The sequence below is a fragment of the Myzus persicae genome, unplaced genomic scaffold (genome assembly GCF_001856785.1).
Source record: "Myzus persicae strain clone G006 unplaced genomic scaffold, MPER_G0061.0, whole genome shotgun sequence".
Classification (NCBI taxonomy): domain Eukaryota; kingdom Metazoa; phylum Arthropoda; class Insecta; order Hemiptera; family Aphididae; genus Myzus; species Myzus persicae.
Window position 1 is genome coordinate 231,825 of NW_019102309.1, and position 23,278 is coordinate 255,102.

The following is a 23,278-nucleotide window of genomic DNA, read 5'->3' on the forward strand; positions in this document are numbered from 1 at the left end:
CAATAGTAACAATAATAGTATAATACATTTTTGACTACGACAGTATTCCGGGATTTGAACAAGCTTTTCGGGTATAGGTACAATACTGTTGTAAGAAAATGTTGTCGGTATTAAAGAGCATTACATTGTCCACCTAACACATCTTATTATTGTATGAAAAACTGAACATATGAATTTAAAATTTTATTTTTTACGCTTTACTCCGCACCTTACAATTATTATAAATAGTGTACTACCTAACTGTAATGCAAAAAATATGTTATATATGTCATTACAATGAGAAATTAGAACTAATGGCCTAATAACCTATATAAATACTATCAAAAAAAAATATTTTATTTTATTGTATACTCATCTAATATAATACTAATATACTATTACGCGTATCACGAATTCACAATAAATAAATTTAATACTTTTAAGTTGGTAGGTAATACTGTAATAGATATTAATACATTTAAATTCGTCCGCATAAATAATAGTAAATAATATCACAAGAATGCATGCAATAAGCTGCATTGGTAATGAAATCGATTGTGCTCAAAATACTAAAAATATATTTCAATCGTACAATTCCATTTTATTAAAGTAGCATACATACATTTTAGCATTTAATTCATTATTTATTACAATTTGTATGTACAGATAAATGATTAGTTATTCATAAATAATTGTAAACTATGTACGACTTACCTTTAGATAACAAGCGTTGTGCATTTAATGTTATATACCTACCAAGGTGGATATATATATGTATCCACCTTGATACCTACTTCAGTGTATACTATATTATAACCTAAGAATGTTTCCGGTCTATGACAAAAATCGTATCTATGGAACATAAACAATCATTCAATAATAACAAACATGTCGATCTAAAAAAAAAAACATCTTCGACGCGACAACCCTAGTTTTGTTATACAGCGCTTATATCCATTCAATATGATTACTTACTTCATTGCTGGCGTGCCCAAATGCCAGGACTTCGGTCACGCCAAACTCATCGCCGAGAAATTAAGACACAATCTTCCCAATTTCTCGTTTAAAATCATAGTAAAAACTGAAGCAGAATATCGAGTAGGTAATTATTATGGCGAGTATTAAATTATATTTTTGGGCCAAACATAATATTTTGCCGCGACGGTACAATAACATTATTGTCAAACCATATTATTAAAATATATATTTTATGACATATACTCTGTTCAGCGAGAGAACGCGCCGCCGGCCGGACAACATTTTTCTGCGCGTCCCCACGCGATACCCTGCCATGGAGGAACCGGGGCGTTCTCTCACTAGACAGAAAATAGTTATGCGTAATATATTATTATTGTTAGTATATCAGAAATAAAATTATAATTTGACAAATCTATAACCAGATGTACACGTCATACTATTGCGTCGCGTACACCCAGCACATGGATTCACCACCGTCTGCAGATGGATGGTTATAATTGGTAATCTGTAATAGTGTATAGGTAATAAATATAACGATTGTCAATGAATTGCACCGAGCCACAAAATATTTTAATAACAACGACACTATAATCTCGTGTAATCGATTACACATAAATCGACACGACGTTTTCAAGTCGAACCGTTAATATTGTATTTATGAGCACGTATATCAATGCGTGTAAGGTGCATTAGTCAGTGTGCTATTATTACGCAACAAGTTGACCGCTTGAACGTGATGCACACAATATATTATAATATAGTACCTACCTATTACCTAAGTTCAGTATGATATATTAAATTATTGCATTAAACAGTAACTAATTATTTTAAGTCTCCAATTTTTAATACCGCTAGGATTGGATGAACAAATTTTGCAACAAACAAAAATGGAAGATCGATACAAATCCATTAATCTGGAAACAAATACTTAACTCGAACGGTTCTTGCCAATTGATCGGTGGCATAAACGAATTTTTTGAACATCTCATAGAATATTACAACGTCGACACGCGTTTGGACAAAAAAATTAAAAAACTAATAGCGCTGGACAACGAAGAGGTTGGTGAATTATATTAGTTAGCAATAGAGTAGCTCAAGGGAAAGGCTATTTAAATACTATATTATTTTATTACCTATAAATGCTAAACCATGATGAAAACATCACCATTAAAAAATTCCAAGTGGGAAGGCATACCTCGTCCTTACTTAGGTTATTAGGTCACTGTACCTAATGGATATGTTCAATTTGATTTCAATGATTTATTCATTGCGTATACGATGGTCGGAGACAGTCTGCCCACCTATGCCCTAAAATATTATACCTTCCAAATTAATTTTATTATACATTTAACATTGCTGTTAGTAATTTCTTTTTTTACCAACAATATTATTTGTATTGAAAAAATGTTTACCGAAAACAAATTGCAAATATTATAATTTATAATGTATAGATACAGTAATTATCATATTACTACAACAATTATTAATGTCGCATACTCGCATAAGTTAATAACTGCAGACGACCAATTGGTTCGTGGACCTTCATATAAATAGCTTGAACTTTAATCTAAATATATTTTAGAAAATGTCATTGTGTGAAGTAAAAAATAAAAATATAAAGTTGCTAGTAAAAAGTTAAAATCTCTACGAATGTTTTAGGAATAACAAAGAAAAAACCATGATCATTTTTAAATAAGGTTTATAACTCCCAAATTAAAATCAACATCTTACATTCCACATTAATCTAAAATATACTATAAAAAGATAAAAATTTCAAATACCCACAAATAGCATAAAAAAAAAACCAAAAATATTTTGAAAGTTATATCATATCTATAAAGGTTATTATAAACACACATTAGCTAATTTATTTTTAAATTATAACAAAAAAACAAAATAGGTTTTTCGTAAAAAAAACTGTTTATTCTCAATTTGCTTTGTTATTAACAATTATTTTGAAAAGTAGTGGAGATTTTTCACTTTTGACTCCTCAAAACGCCAACTAGATCTGATTTCACTCTAGAAGTTGATGGTTGAAGCATTTACACTGTTCCAAAAGGACGGTGGCAGCTGCAGACCTGCCAGGTGGTGATAGACCAACAAAAACGTTCTTTTTTTAAACACACATCATTATACAATTATCAAATCATTCATATCGTATCTCAAAATCCAAAACATATTAGTAGTACTACTTCCAGAGTTGAAAAATATAACGACTCCGGCTCATTAATAATATTATACTACATATAATTAAATCAATATAGGAGTATCTAGAAAATGCTTTTCTAAAAACACGACATCGTTTAAATTTTTTTAAATTTTAATATCCCCTTAAGAATATTTAAGAATTTTTCTTTACCTTTATACACTTTACGTTTGTATTCACGAGGTAATTTCCAAGCTTCCTATTAGGTCTTTTAGTCCTTATACTTTATAGGTCCTAAATTCGGAACTACATACTCGAGTAGTTTGCTCTTATTTTTGGCTTATTTTAAATCCTATAAATTGGTCGACATTGATTGATTGAAGTGGGGTGATGCCGTGCTGGTCAGCACGGCATCACCCCACTTCAGTACCCGATTTGTATTATTATCTATTGCGTAATCTTGTCTTGTCGGTCCCGCAGAGAATGCGGTTTATGTTAACAAAGCAAGATCCCGTGTCCCGAGCCCCGGCGAAAAAGGTGTGCATAAGCGGCGCTACTTATCCGTCTACCTGTTACCTGGTTTCTGAGCTGTTGCAGTTGAAACGACTCCAAGCTGAAGGCAGTGGTCGTGTAAAGGTGTGCCTACATCATAGTGACTCGAACAAATACGGAGGTACGTCACTGCAATCACACGCACCAAACAACATTTACTTATAAATTAAAGTACCTATAGGTACATTTAAATTCTAAGGTGTAGTTCTTATGAAGACGTAAGTCTTACGTACACATTAGCAATAAGAATTTAAAAAAACTGATTTGAACTAGTTGTCAAGTCTACCTGACCGATAGTCCCAGATTTCGAATTTTTTGATTTTTACTTCTCCAAAAATTTAAATATTTCATTTCATTTTTTAGTACGAATTTTTTTTAAGATTTAGGGGGATAAACTAAAAAATATGGGGAAGTTGATTTCAAACAAACATGAAGACCAACTCAAATCTGTTTTTAGAATTTTTTTCGATTTACTAGTTCAATCTGTACGTTTGATGGAAACAAGTTTAAATTCCTATATTCCTTTTGTGTTAGACAAAGACAGAAAAAAACGCTTCCAATCTCCTTAGTAATATTTGAAATCGTGCTTAACATAATATTATATAATATACGTCTGTTGTCAACAACTCTTTGGATTGGGAAACACCTTATAAACAGTCTAAACTATTTTTTTTTTACTTTAACGTAGATTTTAAGCATCTTTAGGAACTTATGCGCATATTAAGTGGTATGGTGGCGGTACCCAGTGGAATGCAAACATTATGTTTTGTGTTTTCCATTTAGTACCCATATGGTTTTATAATGGAAGGTAGACCGGAAGGAATCGACCCACAGGACAATCGACCGACAACTAAAGTACTGACAAGATTTTAATTTATATTCCCATTTTAAAAATCTGGGCGTAATGTATATTATTGACTATGTTAATAATACATTTTTTTAAATAATATTGTATATTATAGTGTAGTAATGCTAGTTAAACATAATAAAATATAAATATAAATTTAAAAAAATACTGAAAAGACTATAAAGAATATATAAATGTATGTGATTGTAGAGTGTGCATTACATGGTTAAGTTGTGTGCAATACCGCTAAGATACTCCAGACGTGAAGGTAAACTTTAAGATTGTTAAAAGCAGTCTTCAAGCGGTTTTTGGCGTTTTTGCTGAAGATTTGTAGAGCATGGCTTTTGAGCTCCTCGAAGAATCTCATCCATTTTATGACTAATTTATTTCTATAACGTTCTAATCTCCGATAATTTCGCTGTAAACCGCATTATTTTTTGTCTTTATTTTATTAAATAAAAGAGACCTGTGCCAATTTACAAAATTATCAGCAATTTATGGCATATGTTTCCGTTTAAATTATATTTAATTAGCCATTACTATTTATTATATTATACGATTTTTATCATTATTAAATATTATTACTATACAATATTATAAAAAAAATGTATTATTAACAAAGTCAATAATATACCTTATGCACAGATTTTTAAAATAAGAATATAAATTAAAAATCTTGTCAGCATTTTGGTTGTCGATCGATTGACACAGAACCGGTTTTATAATATAATTTACTCATATACACATGTACTTTATCGTTTTACAGATCTGTTAAGAATTAAACATGAAATTTGCGACGCCGAATTTAATGTTCTCGGTTGCAGCGCGGTAACGGTGGTTCATAGCGAAGAAGAAGGATTGCTGAACTGCGATTTGTTAATCGTGATCGGCAGCATCAGAAGGCAAGTCCCTATCACCCTGCATGAGTCGATGAAACACGGTTAAGCGAACGTGTCCATAGAACGCGTTATTCTTTTTTTAGGAATAGGAATGAATATTGATAGTTAATAAAGAAACATTTGCAGAAATAATTATATTATGAAAAAAACTTTTCCAAATTTCGCACTTTAAATAAAAAATATTGCCCTTATAATTTAACAACTGTAATTAATAATTATTATACGTATTATTCAGTACGATTTATGTGTGAAAACAACACACTTTATTATTTTATTAATAGGTATAACGTTTCATAGCTGAATATTTTGACATTATTTTGGCCTAAATCTTATTTTCATAAATAGAAATAAAAACAATTAATGAGGTTAATTTATTTTAAAATGAGAAACGGATTTCTGTACTTAAATACAAATTGTTGACAGTGGAATATAATAATTTAGGTAATTATTTCCTTGTTCAGTTATCCTCTATTCTGATATATGTGTAGGGAAGAAAATGAAGACGAAAATCAGTGGATGGACAGAAATCACGCCAAAATGAAGAGATTGGCTCTAATTCTCAACCTCTACTGTCCCGAGCACTGCAAGGTGCTGCTGATGGGCATGGACCTATTGTGTTTCAACCTGAGCGTTTTGGCTGAGAACGCCGACAAAGTTTATTTGTACAACATTGTAGGTGTTACCGGTCATCATGGAATGGTGAAGTTACCAACCATCTCTAGGGTAAATATACGGTTTACCCACTTACACACCAAACATGACCATAAAGTGTGTACCATTCATGCTGGACGTATCTTTATTTCGCTATTTACTATTGTCATTCTTACAAATTCTTACTTTTTTTAAATTGTTATCTACGTATATATTAAATTATACTATAAGATGAGCTGAAATTGCCCGAACAATTATTGTCTTATGCTAAAGGGTTTAAAACCCGTTTGCTATACATAAATAAATATATTATAATAATATAATTTTCTGCCGTGCAGGAACTTAGATACGTGCCTTTTTTTAACATGCAGGAACTTTCACATCTCATTTTTATTTCCTGGTAGGAAATAACATTCGTACTTTTTTACCATGTAGGAACTTACACATCTCGTTTGTAGAAATTATCTTTTGTAATTTTTACTTACTACTCTCGTATAGAAACTTACGATTCCCCAACCATTTTATATACAAATTTGTTCCCAGGAAAATGGCTTCGCAGTAGTAATTGACCGTTGACTGTAGTTACCGAATAATTAAACTTAGTCTGATTTAATGATTCGTGATTGTATTAATCTAATTGGATTAAAAGTTTGTACTTTAAAACTAGAAAGTATAATATACTTCAAAGTATAATAATATAATAGGTATAAGTGATTAAATTCTTTGGTTTAAATTTTAACAGACCATGCCCCTCCACCACCCAACTTGAAAATGAAAATTGTACCGACGACTCACTCACTATGTCATAACATTATAAAATACCTCGTATTATATTCTGATCAAACCTTATACATACCATTTTGGGAAAACAAAACCACAGCAGTTGTGTAACTAAATAGCCTATTCAAGACGCCGTATCCACCTTAATAATTGCTTCCACTTTTTAATGGTCAATTTATTGTTTGTAGACATGCAGTTGTAGCATTTTGAACCTATAATACTGATTATTGTTTTGCCCATAAATATTTTAGTTTTACAAAATGTATTATTCGATACAAAAATCTCACATCAAACTTTTTGTGTATACTCATTACGCTTAATAGCCAATAGGTATATTTTTCTAAGTCAGCACTCAGTGGTTATAATATTTACCTAGGTAACTATAACTATGTTTTTCCAAAGCAACAGTATGCGGGTAATATCAATATGTTTATTTAAATTGTAAGCGAGGTAGGTACTACATCTACATTATTCAGTAACGAAGTTTTAGTAATAACTAAGTCATAATTAATAACTAATAATATTCAATCGTACTTTATTTTATTTTTATTTTTTGCGTGTGCGGTGAGACGGGGGAGCTCATGCCATCAACCCTCTTCGCCCGTATAGTTTCACCAATGATTATAAGTTAATATTTTGGTGTTTAGTTTCCGGTATTATTCAAACGTTCGATCATTATAAACACTCGACCTACCTAAATTATACGACCTAGTACCCATACCTATTTATAATATAGGTGACGGGAATCCCGATCTCGAACCTGCACTGCCCGCCGGTTTGGGGCTTCGACGGCTCTGCGGAATACGTGGACTTCAAACACGTGCTCTATCACAGTGGTAGATCGGACTCAGACCACCACTGTTGCAAAGATCCGGCCACGGCGGTGCAAGATTATTCGAAAGTTCGAAATAAGCACAAATACTTGCAGAGCGTACTACAGCAATCGGAAAGTCTGATGGGCAATGACGGCGAGCACGTTGCAGTGAGCACTAACATTGGTACCTCAACGATGACCTACATAATTTATGTGCATTATAGATAATTATTGCCATCGCAGGCGACAGCTATCTGTAATATATATAGCGATATGTAGGTATACTAACTAATGAGACTAATGAGAGGCGCTCTCGGCGTGTCTCCTAAATCTTACAAGCGGGAAAGAGCGAAAACAAAATTTGATTTCAAGAAATGTTCTAATCTACAAACAAATTGTCCTCCCATAGTCCCATAGATGACCTACGGAAGGGAGAACGGCTAAGACATCCAACATAAAAATACTCCAATCGCTCAAAAAAATAAAAAAATTTCTCGTACAGATTCGTGTAACTACTGTTGATGTTCAGTGTTTTTTGCTATAGTAAAACTATTCACGTTCATATGAAGCTTGGATGCCAATTTAACTTGATTTTGAATGATGTTCAAGTTGCAAGTGTTATATTCTTATAAGTTAAATTCACTGTTACTTTCTACAGTAAACACCCTCGACCTAATATTATCCGTCTATAATCTATGCACATATATAAAAGTAAAAGTTTCTTTGTTTGCCCTATAGGTATATATATTAACTCAAAAACTACAGGACCGTTTTCAATAAAAGTTATGTCAGTAAATTTCTTGAAACTCGAAGAGTGTTTATATTCTGTTTATAGCATATTTTTTCAATCCCTGCGAGTTGCTAAAGATTGGCTCCCATAATATGAATTTAGTTTTGGTTCACAAAATTCAAATATATTTTTTTAAATTTAAATGGTTGCCATCACGTGGTTACAGATTATATTATTACTATTATAATCAGTAGAAATATCATATGAAACATAAAAAAAAACCCAATCCTATAGTAAAATACTTATGATTAGGTAGGTACAAGGATTACTTTTATGATTTGCAATCGCGTGATTTGCTTTCTTAGTATTTTGGACTTATATTTTATGAAAACACGTAAAGACGAATACCTACATTTGCAGTCTCCAGCAGTATTAACGATGTTGGATTTAAGTCGGTTTTTGAGCATTTCAGGTTACATTTATGTATTATAGAGGTACCTAATGCTATAATAACGAGACGAAAAACGGGAGACGCTACCTGTTAAATAAAATAATTCGATCGTGTTTCACTCTGTTCCTTCTTCTCTTATAGAATCAAATGCCAACAACGTAGAGCGTCATCTGTGTAGTTTGCCCGAAATACGTGTGGCCGTGCGAATGATATCAGAATGGTTCAAAAACGATGGTCGTATAACCCTCAGCGCTGCTGTTTTTTCAGACGGTATTTTTCATATCATAATATTCATATAAAATATATTTAGTGGTTATGTGCTTTATTTTGAAATTCAATAACTTAGCAATTTTATTTAATATGAAAAAAGTCGACCTACGTGTTCAGTGTTCACCAATGATGATATTAAATTTTATGGTAAATTGATCGATATATATATATAATAATATAATAGCATCATACTCGTTATGAACGTCTAGAAAATAAATAGGCCTGATCAAATATCGTATTTATTTCCTCTTTATTAACTGAAATGTTTCTTATTTATTATTCATTATAATTAAGGTTGGGATGTTTATGACCTTAAAAACTCTAAAAATGAATGAAATATGCCCAATAAATATTTAAATATCCCCTTAAAAAATCAAATATGACATTTAAAAATATTATTATTAGATACAAATACACCTTAAATTATATAAAAAAAAATTTTCCGCAAAATATACAAATATGCAAAAAGTATGAACTTGCACTTGTAATGTGTCGTGTACCTAATATACATTTTTTTCGGATATGATTTACTCCACATATGTATTTTATAGAATAACACTAATACATCCTTGGACCCTCCCTGAACTCTAACACAACCTTATAACTTATAACTTATAAGTTATTGTGTAGTCAAGATCAAGCAGCATTGGAGCTTATAATTTTACTCTTTTTTAGTGATGATGAAAACACGATTTAAAACTAAAATATTTCGGTAACACTGCAGTCTACTTGTGGCGCACCATTCTCTTAGTTAAGATTTTAACGTGTTAAATCATTATTTCCGATACAGGCATCACCATATCGCCCATACCTATACTCGATCGCGATTACCGGTCTTAAACCTTTTTAATAAAGGTATAAATAGTAAAGATAAGGCTTAAAAAGTACACATTTTACATTTTCTAGTTTAAGTTATCTGTGAAACCTAAAACCACCAATGCTTACCTGGCTATAGTGGCTACATATGGGTTTATAGTTTTATACTATAATATATTAGTTAGATTTTACTTTTAATTTTTCTGACTTAAAACAGATACGTTTATTGTTTTTTCATCGAAATATGTATTTATTCAAAATACATTTTAATGTATCTGAATCCGATTGTATGCCATACGAAATGAATTTATAACTTGGTCTGCAATGTGCTTAACTAAAAGAAAAAATATGAAAAAATCATAAACATCCTAACCCTAATTATAATCATATTATAGGCTTGTGCGATCCTCTATTATAGGACTTAGACGTATCTATCCGTTTTTACAAAATATAGCACACAAAATAAAGCACATTTTAATTCCTCATAACTAATTTTGAATAGTAAAATTAGAATAATAACTATAGATTTTCATATTGACCATTGGGTTACGCGGTTAACACTTAACAACCTGCAGTACAAACATATATAAGTTAAAGGTCTTACGAGGGTAGGTACAGAAAGAAATGGTTTTTTTTTTTTACCCAAGAGCTAGCTTATTAAAAACAGCGCAATCAAACAGCTTTTAAAATGGCGCGTAAAAAAGAACGGGAATGCACAGGAGTAGTTAACTCAGAACAGTACTAGTAATGGCAATAGAATATCTATAACTAATGTCTAACTGTCTAAGCCAGAGATGGCGAACCTATGACACGCGTTTCACAGAGTGACACGCGCGCACTATTTTAGTGACACACGTCATGAATGTGTAAAAGTTTGATAATATTAAAATTTTTGAAAAAAAAATGAAGGGTTATCGAACTAATTGACACGCAGGGAAAACAAAATCCAACCAAAATTTTTATTTGACACTCTGGTACAAAAAGGTTGGCTATCCCTGGTCTAAGCCAGGGGCGCCATTTGGGGGGGGGTGCAGGGTTTGCACTTGCACACCCTGTAATTTTGTTGTCTACTATTGGCCTAGCCTAGGCATCATTTATACTTTGGCCTTCAATTTGCCAATCTTTAATTGTGTATGCACCGCTATTCACGGCTAATCATAAATAATATTATAATATTATTGGGTCCTTTAATTAGATAGTTGATAATTTGATATCAGTATCACTATCCACTGGCGTGTAACTCCTAGGTTTATAGATAATATTATAATACTATTATATTCATAGACCGAAACATTAGGTATGATAATGCGTGCAAGTGGGTGGATCTTGTTACAAGAATCGGGCGCTGAAATCGATTAGTTGTTATGGTATTTCATTCTATCAAATGATCGTTAATTATTTTTCTATAATTAAACTGTGACTCTGGATAAGGCAGATATGGACTTATCTTATGGCTTATGTTTATATCGTTTATTATTTTCGATTTTTGATTAAATTAAAAATATATTTATTAATTATTTCATAAGTTATATACTTCTAAAGTTATATATTAGAATATTAATAATTCTATACCCTACAGTTCTATAAATTATATTTACTCACTACACTGTAGTGAAAATGGATACCAATAATAAAAGGAAAAGTGGTGCAGCTAGGATGAAAGATACAAATAAAAAAATAATTATTTAAAATCTCCACTTCTTGTAAAAAAATTGACATGTTTTCTAAAAATGAAATTAAAGCTAAGACAAATGTTGCAGTAAATCAAGTTGCTATTGCTTCAAAGCGATACAAATATTCAACTAAACTTTGATTCTATCGTATCCTCTTTATCACAACTTCCTACAGCCTTTTGTGAAACTTTAAAAATTATTTCTATACTAAAGATTCTTCCAATTACTACTGCTTCAAATGAACGATTCTTTTCATCCCTTAAAAATGTTAAAACTTTCTTATGTACTAAAATGGGAGATAACAGACTAAGTGATCTTGTGGTTTTAAATGTAGAGAAAGAAGAAGCTAAGTGCGTAGATTTATATAAAGCTGTAGATGCATTTTCAGATATGAAGCAACGGAGATACCCGCTTAAATAATAACCTATGCTGCTATGCTTTTATAATTATACCTATGCCATTATTTTATATTTATATATTGTATTAATGTTAACTATAAACATATTAAGGTCAATATAATAATAAACTATTATATTTCAAGTTGTTCATTATTTGCATTACGCTTTACTTTATGCTTTAGTCACAAACTTATCTTTAAATAATTAGTTTGTATTTTCCTTTTTTTTGGATACCTTTTTTTCATACATAGCTAAGAATGTTTTTGACACTAAAAATTCTATATTGAAAAATTAAAAACACGAGAAACGTTTTTTTAAGGATTGGCCTGGCGGTGGGAAAAATTGGCCTCTTTAATTGTTTGCACACCCCTAAAAAAAACTGAAATGGCGCCCCTGGTCTAAGCCCTAGGCACTATAAAGGTTGATACTTCATAGTGCCCCAGGTACGCAGTGACTAGCCCACTCACAGTATCCACTGCCAAAAACATGGTTTTACATAAATAATTCGTCATTGTAAAGCTATTATAGCCAATTCCTATCTTCTTATACCGACAATATTTCTCAGAATTTAAATTTTACACCATTTTTATAGGAACATTTGGCCTACCATTTGGAATGTTTTTATCTCAACCAGTTTGCATGAAAAACGGTGAATGGAAACCAAGTTTTGACTTCCCACCTCCAGATGAAACGGTCATAAGTGACATGCTATCCAAAGTATCAGATATTACATTCGAATATAATCTTGGAAATAGGTTTAATATGAACCCCAGAGAAATGGCAGTAGAACTTAGTGAATAACACGTGTATAAATTCATTGAAAATATAACTTCATTTTTTTACTAAAATTGTAATTGATGATTGTTTGTTAAATACAAGAACGGAGACAGCCGTGGGAACGGCGAAACATGTCCCTTTAGTTTGAATTATACATAAGAATCTATTACAAATTTAAAATCCATACAAACTCTTAAATCCATTTAAGAATATTGATGACACTTTATCTGATGAAACATGGCTATCATTTTATTTACTATTGTCTATTAAAATAAGTGATAATCACTTGACTATTTTGTATAGGTTAGGACGGTTAGGTTACCTAATAAATATGACTAATATGAGTGCATAATGTAATAATATGTGAGTATTTTACAACATGTTACATGTATCATTTATAAAACTCTATTCATATTTTAGACTCTGGGAAAACCATTTGAATTTTAATAAAACTTTATACACTTATGCATAATATAAATTAATAAATAAAAGTGAAAAAATTCAAAGATAAAAGTTTAGTCTTAGACCAACCGATTATAATCAATAGTAGCTGGTACCTAGGTAGTACTGTACTAGGTATAGGTACTTAAATAATACTGTATACGTGAAACAAGTGGAGAAAGAAAGAATTGTATAAAATACCAATGTAAATTGAAACAGCCACAATCTATAATAATGGTGTATTTATAAATATTATGATTAATATTTCATGAACTCATGACAACCAATGACTTAACAGGGGGGACTGATGATTTACCTATAGGAAATAATGCCATATTATATTTATCACTCATTAGTAGATTTTTTGAACAGCAGCAAGTAATTTTACTAATTTACAAAAATGATAAATTATTGAATAACGGCTTAGAATTTTATTGAGGATACATTTTTAGGATATAAACGTTTCAAGAGTACAATGCATGCCGAGTACAACATTTTGGTAAGTTATTGATATTTATACGAAAGGTATGTAACTTGGAGGAAAAAATCATATAATATATGACATAGTAATTTGGAACTTTGCAAGGAGTTGTGTGGTGGTATTATAAGGAACGTTACTGAGTTTCAACATTTTCAGACATCTTTTTGCACACGCCACAACCATAATGGTCCCAGTTTAGCAAACAGACATTAGAATCTTAACATCAGGACATAATTGTATAATGGCATTTATTGTATAAGGAGTAGTATATATTATAATATGTACATTACTTATTATTTTATTATAAAGTATAAATACACACAAGTAATAAAGGAATATTTAAAAAAAAAAGAATAATTAAGTACGTATAAAATTGAATTAATTGTTTATATTGAACCCCAGATGGTTATATAAAATAATTTTGAGGTTCTTCCTTACAGTGGCATATTCAGGGGAGGAATTAATAGGTAAGAACAATAAAAAATATTTATTAATAATTCAATAATAATTTCAGATCAAATTTATCAAAAATGATTTTTAAACTCCTTGTTGTAATCTCCCCCCCACCCATTAAAAAATAATATTAATTCTGGATAAGCCACTGTTTCCTTGTATTATAAAATAAGAACTACCAAAAAAAAAAATATAAATATATTTAATAATTATAAATAAAATCCCAAATTTATTCTGAATAATAAATGAAAAATATAAAAATATAAGTATCAGATCTTAAATAGGGGTTAGGTGAAAATATGATTATTTTATCCAAATAAAATATAATATTACAAATATAAGCCATAACTTTGTATCAGTTTTATACGGCAAATTAATTTTATATACTGAACATGCTCAAGTTTGAACAGCCATAAATTAAAAGGCACCATTTTGTATGTAGCCTATGTATGGACTGGAATTTAGATAATATTGTACATTTGTATTTGATTTTTTAAATAATACAATTTAAATATACATTTAAAAAAATACTTATTAATTAAACGATAATTATAGTTTATAGGTTAGGTATACTTTAATGTAAAATGTATTGTAATTTAAACTTATACTATCATTTAAACTGGAGCCATACACTCATATGAAATGATCATAAAAATAAAATAGTATTGAATTATGGCATCATGGAGTCAAAGGATATTCTTTTTTAAACAGTCATTTGAAAATTTTGTAAATGGTCAATATTGAGATGTTACTAAGGTGTTTGTTGTTGTATTTGAGCTTGCATCTTAGCAATGACGTCTTGCATACGTTTAAGTTCAGCCTCCTTTTCCTGCAAAATTCTGTCTTTTTCTGAGCCAGAATTTTTCTCATGTTCGGGAAGTGATCTATACAAATTTAGAATGTTAAATGCTACAGTTATAATTAATAACTATGTAATAATAATAGTCATACGTAGTTCTTTTTGGTACAGGTACTCCTTTTGCTAGGCGCTCTGATCGGTAGTTTTCATAATGTACTTCTTGTGTTACTTCTTGAAGATCTTGCATATGTGTGCTGAAAAGACACATAAATTAATATAAATGTGTTATCATTGAAACACTATTGATTTCTATCAGTTCATTTACATAAGCATAGTACGCAATTTGATGAAGTCACAATGGTCAGGATTTTCAACTTCAACAACACCCCATGGATAGAACCGCCCTCGGACTTTTTTACCACGCACTTCTAATAATTGATTTGCACCACAGACAGCAAATGGTACAGCTTCTTTTAATTGTTTAACCTGTAGTATGAACAATAGTTGAGTAATTTATTTATTTATCAACATTTTTATTTTTTTAATAATTAAATAAAGTTATTAAAAACCTGTTCTTTATAGTCTTCATCTTCGTCACTGTCACAATCGGGTAGAGGGTAAATCTTTATGCCATTAGCATTAATTTCTTCTAGTATCTATAAGAACATGATATATACTGAATTTTTTTAACACTAAAAAATCTTAGACGGATTTTTCATTGACACAAATATCTCTAAATATTATATTATTATTTATAACTGGAGTTCATAAGTTCATGCACTAACAATTGAATATAATATATATGCAAGATGCAAATATGATTCAAAAAATGCTTAAATATGCAGTAAAAAAACATTTAATAATAAAATAAAAACTCAACAATATGAAGAAAAAAAATTGTCAAATAATTATTTAATTTATAAACAAACCTTAATCTTATTCTAATGAATTTAAATTAATAAATAGATTTGTTTGTTCATGCATATCTTTATAATTGCTTTGCTAGGCTGGCAAGTCAAACATAATTTTTCAATCATTTCACCATCCATGCATTAATTAAATTATTTTCAACATTTTCAAAGTTGTTGTTTTTGATAGATATTAAAAACATAATTTTAAATGTTATTTATATGAAAAAAGATGCATGGTTATGCCAAAAACCTTAAATGTGCAATTATATAATGTAAAATTAAATCACATTTATTGAACCCTATCACTTTGGAGCAAATGTCTATGTTACTTAACACTTACTAAGTTGGAAAGATTTATGTGCAAATGCATGAACGTACGATCCTCCTTTATAATTTATTACAGTGAAACCTCTATTAACAAACCTCCCGCTAGCAGAAATCACAAAATATGTTTAAAATATATAATATTTGTTCTATCAATAAAATATTTCTACATTTGACTTTCCCAATTGGCTTCATGATAGTCACTCAAGTGAAAATGTTGGTAACTACTTTAGCGAGGTAACCATTGATGTTTGTACATTCATACATAATTAAAAACTAAAAAGTAGTATCAATTATTATCAAACGACAAACATCATTATTAATATTGTAGTTTTGTACCTATTTAAAAAGTATAGAATATTTTATATTGCATAATGCAAAATCAATAAATCATTAGATGTTGTTTTAAGTAGATATAAAATTGGACGTTAAGAGGACGTTATACTCACATGCGTTGTATCCATGTATCCATCTTACAAGTGCGTAACAATATCAAATTTTACATTCAGCAGATCACGTTTAGCTCAGTTAGCTTAAAAATTAGAGTGAATTCACCTCTTATTAAAATTAAAGGTAAGATTATTACGGAAGGTTTCTCATGGGCTTTTAATTATATTTTAATTTCAAAGAGAGTTATGAGTATTTTAAGTTGTACAAGCAATTTACAATTTTTAAATACTCATAACTCTCTTTAAAATATAAAATTTAATAAAAAAACCCACGAGAAGCCCTCCGTAATAATCTTACTTTTTATTTTAATAAGAGGTAATTCACTCTAATTTTTAAGCTAACTGAGCTGAATGTGACCTGCTGAGATTTGATATGTTACGCTCTTGTAAGACGGAAACAACACATGAGTTTATAACGGCCTCTTAAATTGTTTAGGATATGTAAACAAGCATGATTTACACTAGATTTACATAAACACAGAGCCAAGTGCCTAACATTTGGGATATAAGCAATTTAAAATAAATTTGAAAGTTTAAAATTCCAAGGAAATCATAAGGGTTTATGCAGATTCTGAATACATAGTTGTGACATAGTAAATAAATTATTAACAGCATCATATTTGGTTTGATATCCATTGAGAATGAAATGCCCAGAATTAAAAACATGTTTAAATTTGACCATATTTCTTGTAGTTGACATACTGTTACAGAACATACAAATTTAATTCAAACAAACTTTACCGTGTTAAAAATTGACATTGAAATGTTATATACTTATATCATATCATTTAAATTAAAACCAAATTTGTACACACTAATTATAATTCTTTGATCAATATTACTTATCATCAATAATATAAAAGATGGGCAATAAATATTTATTAGTCGAACGTTATCAATAAATTATTTCAAAACCATTAAATGATTAAAACCGCATAGTATTATGTGTCAAAAATATTCCAATTGGATTGCTGATTTTAGAACATTTTTTGTAATATTATATAATATAAGGTAATAATTTTTAAATAAATATGTACACGTGTATGCTAGGTTTAATAATAACTAATAAGTATATACTTTTCTAAATGTCAACCAATTAAAATTTAAAATATTAAACAATATTTAATCTAAACTATTCCATAATCTAGCGTTAACCATATATGTTGTCAATAACAGTTAGCTCATTTGATGATAGACCACGCCCACCATTCATATACCAATATAAAGAACTTTAAAACAATACACATTTGTATAACCCGCAGTGAATTCTCATCAAATAGAGATTTCATTGTATTAAATTTACATAAAATTAAACTATAAAAAAAATTAATACTGTTTTTTAATTACTCTTTTTTTTAATTTCTGTATTTCTTTTTTAGTAAGAACATCTGATTTGGCAATGACAGGAACGATATTCACTTTATTATGTAGTTTTTTCATTAGTTCAATATCCAATGGTTTTAATCTAATAAAATAAATATGTGTACATCCAATATGCTATTATTTTAAAAATAAGCAAGCTTTTTTTTAACATTCTTCGATAAGGAATTTAAACAATTTTATGTAACTTACCCATGGCCAAACGGTGAAACAAAATAAAAACAACAATGAACACGATTATCAATAATGTGACGTCTGTTTAATCCACTTTCATCTTTTAAAAACCGTTCATACTGCTCATCAATATATTGAATAATAGCTCGAAAACTATAAATTATAATTTATTTAGATAGGCAATAAAAATTAGGTATTAAGTGAAGAAATGTTTTTATTTAAAAAAATACCTATCCGAGTTATCGATAGCATCCCCAAAACCAGGAGTATCGACTACAGTAAGTCGTAATTTCACACCACGCTCTTCAATTTCTACAGTGGATGCGTCCAATTTTACAGTCTGCTTGGTTTTTGCTAATTCAATCAAAAATAAATAGGTACACAAAATACAATGGAATATGAAGTAAATAATAGATACACACCAATGGCATCTGGAATGGTGCGTTCGGGATATAAATCCGTTAAGAAGAGACTATTAACGAGCGTGGACTTTCCAAGTCCCGACTCACCGACCACCATGAGCGTGAATTCAAAGCCTTTTTTCACGGACTTGCGGTGTACTTGATTCGGCAGATTGGCAAAACCAACGAATCCAGGTGACTCCACATTGTTGAACTGTTGTTGGAAAATCGAAACAAATTTATTAAGCAAAGCACTCATTAGACGTATCAATCAGTATATGAAAATCAAAGGATTTGTATGGGTAGTGTAACAATATAGCAATAAAAAAAAGACCTTCACTGGCTGAACTTACTGTTTTAATCGAATCGCTGGACATTATTGCTGTCGTAGACACCTGACCAGACTTCAGTGAAAAATACAAAAACAGTAGCAAACTCGCAACAACTAAATACCGGACAATCAACTCTATAGTCTTTATTTGATTGTCTTAAAGAGAGAGACAGAGTCAGAAAGACATCGGCGTCGGTCACTTTCGAGAATACAAATAACAACAACGATAATAACATAAATGTTGATAAGTAATTATTGATAACACCATATTGTTTAAAAATTAAATTATTATGTTAAATTATTTTATTATTCTACCTAAAGTAGTAAACCTTAGATTTAAACCGATTTATTTACTACACCAAATTTATAGTAATAAATAATATAAATTTATATTGTAATAAAATATTGAACTATAATCGTGGTATAGATACGGTTCACGGTTCATAGCGGCGACTGGCGACAGCAAGCACGGCATTTCATTCGGGTTTTTAATAATTATTGTTAGTGACAAAATGTATGTAGGCCATTTTAAAACCATTACCAGACCACAACAATATACTCGTTATGGGTTATACCTGCAGCAAATAGAGGCTCAGATATTTAAAATGTGTACGACGAATAAAATTGAAATATAATGTAATTTTTAGATTATATTTTGATGGGAATTGTGTTTATAATTTCTCATAGTCATGTCGTCATGATCTAACGATTAGGAATTTTATAATTCGTTGTTTGTGGACTGTGGCTGACAGCTGTATAATAATTAATACAAGCGTCAACACTGTGTCACGCGGAATTATCTTTTTGTTATAATTTGTTCCTATATTATATTATTCTCATTTAGACTGACAGTTGATATACATTTTCGGTTTTTTCTCGGCAGTTGGTTAAGGGTTTGACCATTCGGCAAAAATGTTTTGAAAAGGTATAAAAAAAACTGACTCAAAATCAGATTTAACTATTTAAGACGCATTGGTATCGGTGATTTATTTTTAGCAAAGCAGAGACCAATAATAATAAAATTGTACAGTAGATAAGGATAGAGACGATACCGGGCGAGTACCGCGCCGCCGAGCACAACGGAAAAAACAATAACCTAACTTGCTAACTCCTAACGCCGGTCGCCGGCGCCACCGCCCACGTCCCACCGGTCAGATGCTCTGATTAGCAAATGGCATGATGTGGTCACATTCTCACATGGTGCGTACTGCTCGCGGAACCTGCGGCAGTCAACTCTGAACTGAAATCAGAAAGACCGTGCTCTGTACTCGTAACAAAATACTAAATAGATTGAGGATTTTGTCATGGATATACTGAATGCAGTATTTTGTTGTTTGTAACTAAAGATATTAGGTACCTACTTAGAATTAAGGAATTTGTGTGACATTTTGTTAATGTATGTATTGGTGTAATGGGCATTCGCTGTACTAAGTTGATCACAGAAGACAGAAGACAGTGAATTATAAATAATATTATTATTTATTAACCAATTACCAATAATATATTATAGTTTTTCTAATGTCGATTGTCCGTACTCCATACGACTTAAAGACGTCAATATGTAGTGATGGCTTAGATTATCGTAAAGTTGGCAACTTAACGATCACAGTATTGTTTGTTACACCTATAATATTATGGACTCCATATTATTATTTTCTTTTAAAACTGATATCATAATTTTATTTTTTTATCCATGGCCGGTAACTCAAGTATATAGTGTTTACCATGACTATGGATACAATGGTATACATTCGTTGATGGCAGATGCTTATACAGGGCTGCAGAGAAATGCTGCATGACCATGAAGATGAAATGTTCTTATAATCTTATCAAACACCTGCTTAATGCTAGCGCTTTCAGTGTTCAGCGGAACATGTGGAGTACTAACAGTACTATTTAGCCAAAATATAGCCATTGACATTGACCACTAGCCAATGTTAGCCATAAACTATTAAACATGTAGATATGACGAACCCGTAACACAGAATATACACAATATTTGTGAACTTAATAATATGTTAAGCTCTGAATTCGTAGAAAAATGTATTATTTTTAGCATACTGTAGAACAAAGATTTCTTAACATAAAGTTTGAGTTAGGTAGGTAATAGTGAATTCTTTTTGGAAACTCTTATTTTGCAATATTTTTGATATTTTTCATTTTTTAAATACTTGTATCGTTTTATCAATGTTTTTTACAATTTCTATCAATTAAACCTCTTACAAGTATTGATGAATTATTATTTTAATTTTCGTCTTTTTAATATTTAACACGATATATTGTACTCACAAGGCACAACACGCGTTGTACATAATTTATAATTTCCTTAATTTAAAATATTTTGTAAGATTTTTAAAATTCTTTTTAACTATGAATTATAATATTATGTATGTAGGTTATTACAGAATACGGTGCATTTTATAGTGAATTTTTTGATATTAACGCATTTAATAATTGATTTGTGCATACTGCATAGGTTATATAATGCTTTAAATTGACAGTCCTAAACTAATACATAATTTAATTTCATATAGGTCATATCCTGTGATCGTAGCATAGGTCATAGGACATAGTCTCTAGATCAGAGGTTCTCAAAGTGTGGGGCGCGACCCTCCGGGGGGTGCAAGACAATTTTAAAAATCAACATTGCATTGGTAGGACAGAAAAATTCAGATGTCAGCAAAAATTGAGAGTAGCTTTATCAAATATCTCTCCTCGTTTCACCAAACTTTGTGATGAAAAAAAACAAGCCCACCCATTACATTAAAATTGGCCTATTAATTAAAATATTTTATAAAAAATACATTTTATATTAAAATAAATTTGTAATATTAATATCAATATTTGTTGTTTGTTTTTAAATTTTTTTACTTTAAACATGACTATTAAAATTATTTTTATGAGGGGGGCTCATGTTTGGGGTTGACTAAAAGGGGGGGCCTGGCCTAAAAAGTTTGAGAACCTCTGCTCTAGATCATAATATTATAGAGTTATCAGAGAAATATTATAAGTGAAGGTCACAGATTTATATTATAGTAGTATAAAGTTTAATGTTTATAGTAGATGATAACGGGCCGAGAAAATATTTTATTTTTTATCTTACTTTAAAATTATATTCTTTTTTTTATTATTTTGGGGTAGGTATAGATATGGTTATACGATATGCTATATTATGTTAACGTATTTCAACCGATCTGAATCTATTTGATCAAAGATCGAATATCTCGGTAAAAAATGTTCGATCTTATACTTTAAAATCCCCTCGGAATTTTTTGAGAATGGATTAAATTAATAGAACATCTATAGTATAAATTATAAATATTGATATCTTAAGCAGATTGTTAAATCCACTGCTACAGCAACACAAAGGTTTCCAACTAGCAGTGATCAGGTTTTTGTTTTTGAATTTTCGATAAGGAAATGGCACCGTGCCACGGTCAAATATTTATCAATTTTCCTCGTCGTGCAAGTGCGCAATCATTTGCATCAGCGTTTCTCAAACTGTGGTACGAGGACCACTAGTGGTAAAAGCGGTAAGTTCATAGGTGGTACGCTAAGAAAATTTCCCTTTATGAAAAAATGGAATGGATCATTATTCACATTAAATATTATTTGGTTTATTTGATATTAATAATAATTAATAATATAAATAATACTTGTAGGTACGTATTATTTAATTATTTTTTTGTGCATTAAATGCTTATATTATAGTTTTTTAGTTCATAAAAAAATAAAAATCAGTAGGTCATGTAAAATAACGTATACATTATTGAATAAGCAAAAAAAAAGGTCACCCAATAAAGGGGTACATCAAAATAGTTAAAGTAATTAGGTGCTGTGCGAATATAAAAAGGTTGAGAACCGCTGATTTATTTTTAAAATCATGATTTTTACGTAAACTCACTCGTGAATAAAATCACAATAAAAGAAACAGGTTCGAACAACAAAATACGAATATAATATTTTCGTGCGCTTTTCGAGGAGTCTTCAGTGCTCGCAGGGTGAGCCTCACCGTTCCTCACCCTCACATCTACTATTCTACTACCACGTCACTCGATCGGATTATTTTTACAAAAAACAAAAAATAATACAGTATCAACAGCCAATAAAACGTGGCGGACGACTCCCACCCAATTGCCAGATATTGCGTATCAGCGAAGTAACTTTTTGTTGTGATCATCAGTGTACTCATTAATTTGCGTCATGCGTCGACGTATCACGTATTACGTATACAACTTACTGGACGGGACGTCGGGACGTAATATTGTTATTTATCTTACAAGGAGAACGGGGGACTGGGGAGGCGTGGTCGTGATTATTATTACTCGGTCTATTACTGGTAGTGCCAAACGGATTATAAAAGAGCAGATTGC

General features: G+C 30.4%; 2 protein-coding genes across 2 annotated transcripts; one reads left to right on the forward strand and one right to left on the reverse strand.

Annotated features, from left to right (window-relative positions):
* The first annotated feature begins 501 nt into the window (after positions 1–501).
* LOC111031862 (putative malate dehydrogenase 1B) lies at positions 502–12,864 on the forward strand. The gene is made up of 8 exons (XM_022311970.1): positions 502–1,077; positions 1,813–2,016; positions 3,584–3,776; positions 5,269–5,404; positions 5,890–6,124; positions 7,569–7,830; positions 8,969–9,097; positions 12,577–12,864. The coding sequence occupies exons 1-8, from the start codon at positions 943–945 to the stop codon at positions 12,783–12,785; spliced, it is 1,503 nt and encodes a 500-aa protein (XP_022167662.1). The 5' UTR covers positions 502–942; the 3' UTR covers positions 12,786–12,864.
* Positions 12,865–14,323: 1,459 nt separating this feature from the next.
* LOC111031855 (septin-1) lies at positions 14,324–19,126 on the reverse strand. The gene is made up of 9 exons (XM_022311962.1): positions 18,928–19,126; positions 18,596–18,788; positions 18,404–18,527; positions 18,192–18,326; positions 17,967–18,084; positions 15,505–15,591; positions 15,261–15,421; positions 15,088–15,189; positions 14,324–15,020 (listed from the first exon to the last, which is right to left on the reverse strand). The coding sequence occupies exons 1-9, from the start codon at positions 18,949–18,951 to the stop codon at positions 14,888–14,890; spliced, it is 1,077 nt and encodes a 358-aa protein (XP_022167654.1). The 5' UTR covers positions 18,952–19,126; the 3' UTR covers positions 14,324–14,887.
* Between the last annotated feature and the right edge of the window lie 4,152 nt (positions 19,127–23,278).